Genomic DNA, 11,154 nt, shown 5'->3' with positions numbered 1-11,154 from the left:
GAGGGGCCCGGAACGTGCGGTTCGCGGGACCTGGCGGGGTCGTGACCGCGTCACCTCGCGCGGGGCAGGAGGGGTTTGGCCGCCGCTCGCGGGCCCGCGGGGGATGTGCGCACAGGAGTTCTCCGCAGGTTACGCCGTAGCCGTTTTGACGGCGATTTTTAAATGCATTCACCAGGCATAACGAGTGACTCACTTTTCCCTTACACCGAGTGTGACGGAGGGACGGGGGCCACTGAGAGGTGACTTTGCCTTCTCTCCAGCGATTGGCACACTCGGCTGCACGTTAGAATCACCTGAGCAGCTCTTAAGACTCCTGACGCCCAGGCCTTGTCCCAAACTAGTGAAATCAGCGTCTCTGGGGTTGCGAGTGGCAGCGGTCATTTCTTGGGGCGCCCAGGCTCTCAGTGTGCGGACGAGCTGGGAGCCAGTGCTCCGGAATCGTATATAAAGTGGAGGCGGCTGTGTTGAGAGAGGCCTGGAGGACAGTGTGGGAGCTGACCCTGGGTGGGACCCCCAGAGGCTCCTCTGCTGGGGGCCTGGTTCTCAGCGGGTTCTGACAGGAGTTCAGCCGGGAGTTGTCCCCTTGTGTTACATCATTCTTCAGCTTTAGGTCTCCACAAATCTGTGACACATAAGCTGGGCTGGGTGACTTTATAAACTTCCACTGTCAGTCCCTGTCCCCTTCTGTGGCCAGGCAAGTGTCTAGCCTAAGTAGGCCCAGGTGGAAGAACAGCCGCCTCTTACTTAGCAGGTCCGGGGCCCAGGGCACTGATCCCCTTTCTCCCATGTCACGGAGTGATTCCCTGGAAGGTGTGAGATGTCCTTCTGTGGCTGTGACTGCTGATCCAAGTTAGAGAAGACAGTTGGCATGCTTGCCCAGGTCCCCTCTGAGCAGCAGGGGTCCATTTTGCCCAGCCCGGGGGCCTCTTCAGCAGCAACAGGAAGAACAGAAAATGGTCCCCCATAGTGAGGAGCCATTATTAGCCCCTCCGTCATGCAGTAAGCCTCATCCAGTAAGCCAAGTGCTGTTACAGGGTGGGGCCAGTTCCCTGGTCACCAGTGAACACATGATCACTCTCTCTTGGTCGTAGGGCCCAGCTCCCAATGTGCACCCATGGGGACTCGCCTTCCAGGGTGAAGGCCCGGAACTGGGAGAGGGGGTTGGGCCCTGGGCCATGGGGTACCCCACTCAGTGAATGACATCTTTTTGGCAAATCTATTTTCATTTTGGAAATGTGAATGAATAGTTGTATATTGGAAAAAAGGCTGCTCGTCTACTTCCTTGCTGGGCTGCCTGGTGTCCCCCTGGCTGCGGCCTGCTGGGAAGTGGGCAGCAGCACTGACCTGAACCGTATTTTTTTGTTACCTGCAGCACCTAGAGCCGCTCCAGTTGGCAGTGAAGCAAGGTGATGTAGAGTGGCCGCTTCTCGGTGCCTCGATTTCATCATCTTTAAAGCAGAGATAATCATGCCCTAACCTGCTTAGAGGTTCTGGGAAGATTAGGGTCAGATGACTTACATGAAAATTCTCACTTTGAAACAGAAAACACTAAGCAACTCTGAAGAGTTCATCATGAAATCTAGCCCTTGAGGAAAGTAACTGTTTTGTTCAAAGAAAGTGCTATGTGACAGTTTAGGCCAAGGGTCAAGATGCGTAAACTAATGACCAGGATGACTCCTGCAGGCAAGAAATAGAAAGGCTGGGTAGGCGGCTGCTCGGTCCATTGCTGGGGACATGAATGAACACCATAGCACGGGAGGCGGGGGCTTGGCAGAAGAGCGAGAATCTGTGGCATTTTACTAGCCGTGTTCTCAGGCAGGATCTCATCCCAGGCTGTCGCTTCCGCCCTCTGCACTCAGGCTCAAGAATGGGACATGGACGCCCGGCGACCGATGCCTTTTCAGTTCCCACCCTTCCCGGATAGGGCACCCGTCTTCCCTGACCGAATGATGAGAGAGCCCCAGCTGCCCCCGGCGGAGATCTCACTCTGGACCGTGGTGGCCGCCATTCAGGCCGTGGAGAGGAAGGTGGATGCCCAGGCCAGCCAGCTGCTAAATCTGGAGGGCCGGACGGGGACGGCCGAGAAGAAGCTGGCCGACTGCGAGAAGACGGCCGTGGAGTTCGGGAACCACATGGAGAGCAAGTGGGCCGTGCTGGGGACGCTGCTGCAGGAGTACGGGCTGCTGCAGAGGCGGCTGGAGAACATGGAGAACCTGCTGAGGAACAGGAACTTCTGGGTCCTGCGGCTGCCCCCGGGCAGCAAGGGGGAGGTCCCCAAGGTACGTGGTGATCCCTATAGGCAGGGATGGAGGTGAGGACCAGCACAGGTGAACAAATTCTCGATTTTATTTTGTTCTCACAAACTTCTCTGGCTCCCTGTTGTCTAACTTCCTTTAAAGCGTCTCTCCGCTTTAACAGCCCGGTCTTGGGTGTTCTCCGTCAGGGAAGTTGGCCTCCCCCTGTTCCCCAGCACGTTTCTGTCTTTGAGCCTTCACTGTCACCGCTCCCAGCCCCTCCCTGAGGTGTCTGGGTGTCTGCAGATTCCTGAAGCTCTTCATGCTTGGGTTTTCCACTTAGCACCTACAAGTGATCGTTTGTCATCGGTTGTCTTCGTATATGTTTGTCCGAACGTGGCTGGAGGCAGACCCCAAACCACGCTGATGGGAGTCCCTTGAAAGTCATGACCGCTACCCGCTGGCGGGCCCTTCTCGCCCTCCAGAATCCGCGCTCCATTTCCCGTGGCGCTCGCTCTCTCACTCTCCCTCCAGCTCATCAACACTGGCTGTCGGCCCAGGACCCGGCCTCTGGTCCACCCAGGGAACAGGCACTCGACGGGGACGTCCCCGTGCAGCCGCCGCATGCATTCACCTGCCCGCCTGTGCCTTTTCTGTTCCCGCGGGCTCGCTGTCTCACGCTGTCTCACGCTCTCCCACGCTGTCCCTCGCTGGAGGTCGCTCCAGCATGTCTCCCCTTTCTCTGTGCATCACCAACTCTTCCCCCCCCGGACCGTCCCCACCAGCACGCAGACGTTCGGTGACACTGCCCTGTGGTTAGCACCTCTGTTCTCTGCTCGTTAGAGCCGAAAATTCCTTCAGGGAGAGGCTGTCTGTGCTGTCTCCAATTCTTGCTTCCCCATTTCCTCTCCCTCCCCTTTTATCTTTTTTTATTATAGAAAATTCAAACACATACTAAAGTAGACAGAAGAGTATAAGGAACCTTCCTGAACCCATCATCCAGCTTCAACAGCGAATAACTCTTGGCCGATCTCGTTTCATGTGAATCCCAACCCATGTCCTGCTCTCATGTGATTTAGAAGCCAGTCTCAGACGTCAATCATTATATTTATAAATATTTCAGTATGTAGCTTTGAAAGGTAAAGACTCTTTTTTTAAAACCAATCATCTTAGTGGTATTAACCACCACAACAAACGCCTCAACCTCCTCGAATGTTCAGTCCTCAAATGTTCAGTCCTCTCCCCAGTATCAGTTTTTTCCCGTTCGTGTATTTGCATCAGAACTGAAGCGAGGGCGCCCATCGCTACTGCTGAGCCCCTCCCCCGTCACTTTCATTTTTCCTTGCATTTCCCCGTGGAAGAAACCGGGCCATCGGTCCCGTCGAGCTCCTCACTGTCTGGGTTCTGCCCCTGCATCCTCCCGGGTCTCGCTCACCATGTTCCTCTGTCCTCAGTGCTCCAGTAAATGGGTCACTGGCTCACGCTCCCCGGCACCCACCCCAGTGGCTGCTGGGACATCTCCCTGCCTCGCTCCTCACACCTTGGCCGGTTCCTTTCCCCGACTTCTCCTGTCTGGAGCGGGCCAGGGCTTGGGCCTTTGCTCGTTCTCTCCACCGTCCCTCAGGATTTCTGCCGGTCTCAGGGTTTTGGGCGCAGTCTGTGCGCTGTCAGCTCCCGAACGCCATCTCCCCCCCGCCCCGCCCTCCTCAGGGTCTTGCCTGGACTTCCTTCCTGAACGCCAGGTGGACACTCCTCCCTGTTAAGTCAGCCTCTCCAGCTGGGTGTCGGTAACTTTCTCCGATTTAAGGGGACCTGCCTGAACCTATCCTCTGCCTGGAACCCAAAGGCGTCCTCAGCTCACTGAAGACAACTTTATCCTTCCAATTGCTCGGGATGAAAGCCTTGGGGTCACACTGTCCTCCTCATTTTCTCACACCCTACTTCCAACATCTAGGAAATACTGTATGCTTTTTCTTCAAAATAACGTCCACAGCCCGACCACTCGCACCCACCTCCACTGCTCCCCATACCGTGTGGTCAGGGCTGCCGTCACCTCTCATCTGGATTATGGCCATGGCCTTCTGCCTGGTCTCCTTGCCTCTGTCCTTGTCCCCTGCCCCAAACCATCTATGCTCAGCCAAGCAGCCAGAGCGATCCTTTTAAACTATCAACCAATCATATGACGCCTCTGCTTAAAACCCCCGAGTGGCTTCCTGCCTTACTCGTGTAGCCCCCATTTTGGCAGCGGCCCCCTCTCTAGCCCCACCTTGCGGTACTCACCGCCCCTCCGCCCCCTTCGCCCACTGCCGCCTGGCGCGCCGGCCTCTGGCCATTCCGCCAGCACACCTCCCATCCCCCCTCAGGGACTTGCCTTCCCTGGGGACAGGCGTGGTTCGCTCCCTGTCGCTTCCAGCAAGGTCTGCTCGGTTGTCACGTGGTCAACATGGCCTTCTGTGAACACCAAAAGACCACGTGCCCCCGACCGCGGCACACGCTCTTCTCGGTCCCCGCTCTCATTTATGCCATCAGGCATCTTAAATATTTACTTATGTTTTGTCTTCTCTCATATTTACTTATGTTTTGATTTTCTCTGACCAGAATCTAAATTCTGCTTGGTTCATTGCTGTGTCTCTGTGCCTATGACAGCACCTTGCTCACAGCCAGTATGCAAAAAATATTTGCCAAGTGACTCCAGCTGGAGAGTTCACACTTCTACAGAGAAGACCGAGGCTTATCTGTCTTTGTATCTGCAGAGGCTACAACCCAGTGACTTTGCCAGAGGAGTCGTTTGACAGCGGTTTATTGAGGCCTCACAGAAACGAGTTGTCATAGTGGCCTGGTTCGCCCCTAAAACACTTCCTGCCACCGCAGCCCATAGACACTGGTTTTCATGTGGTTTGGCACGTGGTGCTTCTCTGGCATCTCACACACGGCCCTTCCTCTTGCCTGTGCTGTGCATTTTACCTCGGTGCTCCGACCTTGTGTGGCACACTCGTGTGTTCTGTGCGTTGGATCAGGCGTTAGGACCCTTGAGTTGACATGTACCCTCACAGAATAATGGCATAGTTAAGGGGCCCGGAATCAGATGATGAGAGTTTGAATCTGGGCTTGGCACGTGCTGGTTTTCCTACCGCAGGTCAAGTATGGTTTTTGCTATTCTCAAGCCTCGATTCCCCGTTTGAAAGAATTGAAGTATAAATGAATCATAAATTAGTAAATTCCCAGCTGGTCCCTTTGAGCTTTAGTGTTTCCGTCTGGAAAATGAAGCTGACAGCATGCTTACTTTGTGGAGTCATGAGGATTCATTGATTTTGTTGATGGGACAACACTGTATCAGCCACCTATTTCTGTGTAACAAATTACCCCCAAACTTAGCAACCGAAAAAAAATATATCATCTTGCAGTTTTCTGAGGGTTAGAAATTCAGGAGCAGCTTAGCTTAGCTGAGTGGTTGTGGCTCAGAGTCTCGTGAAGTTGTCTACGGGCTGGACTTCCAGTCATCTGGAGGCCTGATGACCTGCGTCCTGTTGTGGTCCACTCATGTGGCTGTTGGCAGGAAGCTCGAGTTCCTCACCCTGTAGCCCTCCTCACAGGGCTGCTCGGGTGTCCTCACGACATGGCAGCTGGCTTCCCCTAGAGCGAGTGAATCAAGAGAGAGAGCCCAGGACGGAAGCTACGATGTCTTTTGTGACCTGGTCTCGGAAGTTGTCCACCATCACTTCTTTAGTTCTAAGAAGCAAGTCACTAAATCCTGCTCATGCTCAAGGGGAGGAGAATTAAACTGTACTTTTTAAAGGGGGCTGTCACAGAATTTGTGGACGTATTTTAAAACCCCACACAACTGTAAAGCACCACGAGAATAAATTCGTGTTGCCAGCAGTAGTTAGCATTGCTTGTGGACGCTTGGCTACGCTCGTTGCATTCTCTTTGTCAAATTCAGATCCTTCGTGCCTCTTGGATCCTGTTGTGTCTGTCAACTGCCTTATAGATTATTCATGGATAGTTTTGTCTGCCCGTCTAGACTGTAGGCCCCCTGCGGTCTCCGGCTACGTCTCAGATTTCTGCTATGCCCCGGCACGGTGAAGCTTTTTACAAAGCGATGTCTGTTTCCAGCCGTGGACTATGGTTCCAGAGAGTTGCCTCTGCACAGAAATGGTGAAGCGAGGCAGAGGAGTTGGGATGTCAGAACAGATAATGAACTTGGTTTTGGATACATTTGCTTAAAAGGCGATTAAATGGAGCCACTCAGGAGGCTGTCGAAATGTGAACTCTGAAGCGGGCAAGGGAAGTTGAAGGGTGTCATCTGCAAAGCGGTGACCACTAAAGCTGTGAAAAAGGGTGACATTACCAAGGGCAGAGAGAACAGGGAAGGGCAAGGGCAGAACCTTGGGTCTTGGGGGAGGAAGAGGGAGCCGCAGAGACGTGCCTGAGCCGGGCGGGCGGGGAGCAGCACGACGCAGAAACCACGCGGGGGAGAATTCCACAGAGGTGGCGTGACCTTGCAGAGAGGCGTGAAAGGGCGAGGGCTGACGAGGGGACCACGGGTGACCTTCCAGGTGTGGCTTCAGAGAGCGGGGTTCACGGAGGGGGGGGGGCGTTCCAAAGATGCGTGGATTGTGAAGAAGGAAGGAAGCAAGCGTGTCCCTCGGGATTTTCCTGTGAAGAGGGAGCGGGTGGAGCCGTTTGGGGTGGCGGAGTCGAGGGGGGTTTCTGGAAGACCCTGGCAGGAAAGCCAGCGGAGAGGGGAGACCGAAGCTGTCCGAGAAAAGATCGTTTTGGGTGGAGTTTCACGGGCAGGAGGTGGGAGAGGAATCCAGGTAGCACGTCGTGGGATTTGCTTGGCCAGAAGAAGGGCGAGGAGGGGACGTGCCCACAGCCACCTGCGTTCAGGATAGACTGGAGCGACGGGGGCGAGTTTGAGAGAAGCCTCCAGGGAACAGGGCCATGGGTCAGCGAGAGGCTTCCAGGGCGGCCTGAGACAGGTGGGCGTCACCTGCAGAATTTCATGACTTTTGTCTCACAGCAGGAAACTAAAATGAAAAGAGCGGTCTGGATCGCTTTTCCCAGGGAGGAGATCCGCCCAGGTCTGTTGGGGGCGTCCAGGGAATTAGAAGGTCTGGTTCTGTTTCTAAAGATGGCTGGTGAGTTGTCTGTCACTAGGTAGCATACAGGTGTGCACATGGCACCTGCCCAGGACGTCTTCAGGGCAATGAGCGCCTGGCGTTTCTGGTTTAAGTGAGGGTGCTGCCCGCCCACCAAAGTGCACATCAGTGGGTCTGACGCGCGGAGGGCTGTTTTTCTCCTTCTCCGAAAGGCGCCATGTAGGTGAGCTGTACGTGCAGGTACAAAGACTGATGGGCTCGCACTAGGGCAGGGGGCAGCATCGAGGGGCTGGATTTCACAGTGAGGGCGAAAGGCTGGGCTGGTAGAGGCGTGGAGGCGGTGAGAGGTAAGGCTGCGTGGGCCAGAGAGGAAAGTCCAGTTATTAAAGTCACGGAGGTGAAACCGAATGATTCGGTCCAAGGCGAGGCCATCTGGTGAGTGACAGACAAGGATCCTGTCAAACCGCAGTACCAGCCGTGCATAGCAGATGAGATGGCCTCCGGTTACAGCGGCCGATGCGGGGCGCTAGATGGCTTAGGCTACAGCAGGGCTGGCGGCCTCTGTCCAACACGTTGAACAGATCCGTGTTGACTCCAGACCGTGCGCTTCTACAGGCCTAGGGTGCAGCGGTGAACGAAAGCCATCGGGGTCCCGGAGCGTTAGCACGTGCCTTTAGATTTTACACGTCTTAGTGACAAAAATGTCTCTTTGTATGTAGAGGTGACCTGACCAGAAATACAGGTTTTATAACAGGGTTTTAGTGTACTTGGCTCACCGATGCCCTCTCTGAGAACCTCCCACACCCCGTCACCCTGAGCGCCACAAGCACCGGCTTCAGCTTTACCTTCAGGTGCCCAGTTACCTAAAAGCGAATTTATGGAGGATGTAATTAAATGCTTTAAAAATAAAGGCAGCCATCATTGTTCTGGGAGCAGCGGGAGATCGGGGGACAGAGTGGCCCAGTCCTGCTGAGATGGACTGGGCTGGGCCGAGGAGGATGAGTCGCCGTGGAGAGTGAAGGCCGGGCTGCGGGCCGGGGCGGCCCGTGGCCCTTGAAGGGGATGTAGTAGCAGAAGCAGGCGGGGCGCCAGACTCACGCTCTCGTTGGCCCAGGTTCCGGTGACTTTCGTGGACATTGCTGTTTACTTCTCCGAGGACGAGTGGAAGAACTTGGACGAATGGCAGAAGGAGCTTTACAACAACCTCGTCAAGGAGAACTACAAAACCCTGACGTCCCTGGGTAAGGACACCCTCCTGCCTGTGGCCAGTGGTCCCGCAGCGGGCGGTGACATGCTTTCAACCCCTGGTCACACCACCTGGGCAGAGTGTTGCGTGTTTATGCCTAATGTAAACACAAGAAACGATTGGCTTATAATGCAAGGAAGATAGAATGATTCATAATAGGATGAAAATTAAACACCCAATAACAGGGCCGATCATTGTGGAATCGAGTGCTATGTGACGCCACCACTATTTGAGGAGGGGGCTCGGGGAGGGAAGTGTCTGCCAATGCCCTTGGTGAGAACCCCTCGGTCACTTTCCCTGGGGTCTTCCTTCTCTTCCTACTCATTCCAGATGCGGAGGGGACAGCGCCCAAGCCAGACGCTCCGTCCCAGGCTGAGCCCAGGGAAGAGCCTTGCGTGTGGGAGCAGCGTGAACCGGGAGACAGAGAAATTCTGATGGATCCGGACACAGGTGATGGCAGCTGAAAAGACCCTCGTCCGGGGCAGGGCAGGAGAGAAGCCCCTCCATCCTGGCCTGAATCCAACAGGGCTTCTCTTGAGTTGCTCATGGGGCCAGTTCTGCCGCCATTGAAATGGGGCGGTCACTTACAGGACGAGCTTTCAGGGCCTGGATGCACACTGGGGATGTTCGTCCTCAGAGCCACGCAGCTCTGGACGCCCAGGAAAGCTGGGCGGAGAGAAGAGGACGGGGCGGTCTCCAGCCTGCCGAGGCCTGGTAGTGACCTGTAGTGAGAGGCCGTAGACCTGGGAGCGGCCCCAGGCCCGGCCCCGGGCAGGTGGCTCGGGACGGGGAAGGGGCGCGGACATGGACATGTAGCTATGCTGTGGCCCGCTGTAAGACTGGCCGTAAGGCAATTTTGCTATAAAAGATAAAATAACAGGTTACTCGTGCTTACGCCCGTGGTCAGTTTGGTTTCATTTGTCCGTTGAGGAGGCTCTTGTAGTTACTCCCATCTTTACGTTACATAATCTTAGCCCTCATAGTGGTCTACGCGGTGACAAGTAGATGTGGTGATCTTAAAACTGGGGATGGTAACACCTGCACGTGAAGCCAGGTCGCATCCCGTGCTAGAGACTGATCACGCGTCAGTTTCCACAAGTCCCCTGGGAAGCGGCCATCCCTCCCCCGCCCATTGGCACCAAGAGTTTACCAAGTATAAAAGAGGTGGCTACTGATTCGCAAGTCTTCAAGAGCATCAGTTATCGATTCTTTGGTTGGAAACTGATAACTTCCCCTAACGAGGGAAGAAAACGTAGTGGAAAAGAAAAAGGGTGATGCCAAACGAGCAGACGAATCAACGAGCAAAAATTTAAAACAGTATAACGCTGCGAAGGAAAGACTTTGAAGACAGTGTATTTTCATTTTTCATAACAAAGTCTTTTTCATTTGGTTATTAATTTTTCACATTTCATCACATCCTTTTTAACGTCCCTCTTATTTTTCGTTATTTTATCTTTTACGGCAAAATTGCCTCATGGCCAGTTAGTTGTGCAGTGAGATGCTTATGGCAGAAATGTTTATGGCAAACATGCTTGCGGCAAAAATATGTAGAACCTGCAAACGTCTGAGGTCAGCGGCTGTGGTAACCTTTCACCCTGAAAACACCGTAACCTCTCGGTTTTACTGAGTTTCATCCATCACTGTGCACGAGATCGGACAGGGAGCGCTATGCCTGTTTTAAGGATGGGACTAGCAGACTGAGAGCCAGAGGGGTCAAGCGACTCATCGGCTGGGCTGGGGCGGCACAGTTGACACTAGGACCTACGTCTTCTGATTCCTCATCTAACTTCTTTCCTGCTGCCTGAGCTGTCTGCTTCCAGGGCTAGGACAGTGTGCCATAGGTCATTACAGGAGGAAAATGCCCTGTTTGTCACGTCTTGGGGTTACATAGAAGATATCTCACTGTCTTTTATGCATAAGGTTGCTGCGCGTTATCCATCCAGGAATGGGGCTGGGTTGCATCTCTTTGCCCATCTAACGTCCTGCTGATCATGTATGCGTATGCGAGTGTGTGTCTGTGTTGTGTCTGGCCAACTCTTTCTAACTGGGGTGAAAATCAAGGAAGAATGACTCCTCCACAAAGGTCAAACTTATGGCCTGCTCCTGATTCGCACCCAGCCTGGCGTGAGGCTGTTTCTGGAACTCTGTTCCAGCTTTCGCACCTCATTTTGTCCTTCGGCCTGCCCCTTTGTCCTGGATGTTGATCGCCTCTCTGCTCCCGGGACCTTCTGCTCCTCGGGGTTCCCCAGAGTCACCCCCAGGAACCCGAGACTCCTGTGCTCTTCCCCGACGAGTGCTATCAGCCGTGCTCCCGACCCCAAGAGCGTTTGGGTGATGATCATTCAGGGAAAAAAAGACCCTGAATGATGTGATTCCGTGTCCCCAGGAGCGGAGCCCCTGGTGCCTGCGCAGGAAGCCCCCTCTCAGGTGAAGCGGGAGGAAGCACTGTGTCAGGCCCGGGGTCAGCGGGGCCTTGAGGAACGAGCCATCCCCACGGAACCCGTCACCGGTGAGTGAGCAGAATAGCCGCCAAGCGGGATGCGGGGGGAGGTCCCGCAGGGTCCCGCAGGGT

The 11,154-nt window shown here is 54.6% G+C and overlaps 1 protein-coding gene across 1 annotated transcript in view; it reads left to right on the top strand.

Moving 5' to 3' along the window:
• Nucleotides 1-11,154, top strand: part of ZNF282 (zinc finger protein 282) — a 20,850-nt gene that overhangs the window by 713 nt on the left and 8,983 nt on the right. The window contains exons 2-5 of the mRNA XM_011365533.2: nt 1,860-2,279; nt 8,451-8,577; nt 8,913-9,032; nt 10,969-11,091. Coding sequence (XP_011363835.1) covers nt 1,860-2,279; nt 8,451-8,577; nt 8,913-9,032; nt 10,969-11,091 — 790 coding nt within the window. The remainder of the gene's footprint in view (nt 1-1,859; nt 2,280-8,450; nt 8,578-8,912; nt 9,033-10,968; nt 11,092-11,154) is intronic.

Source organism: Pteropus vampyrus, unplaced genomic scaffold, assembly GCF_000151845.1.
Source record: "Pteropus vampyrus isolate Shadow unplaced genomic scaffold, Pvam_2.0 Scaffold112, whole genome shotgun sequence".
Classification (NCBI taxonomy): Eukaryota; Metazoa; Chordata; class Mammalia; order Chiroptera; family Pteropodidae; genus Pteropus; species Pteropus vampyrus.
This window is presented reverse-complemented; position numbering and strand designations above follow the sequence as displayed.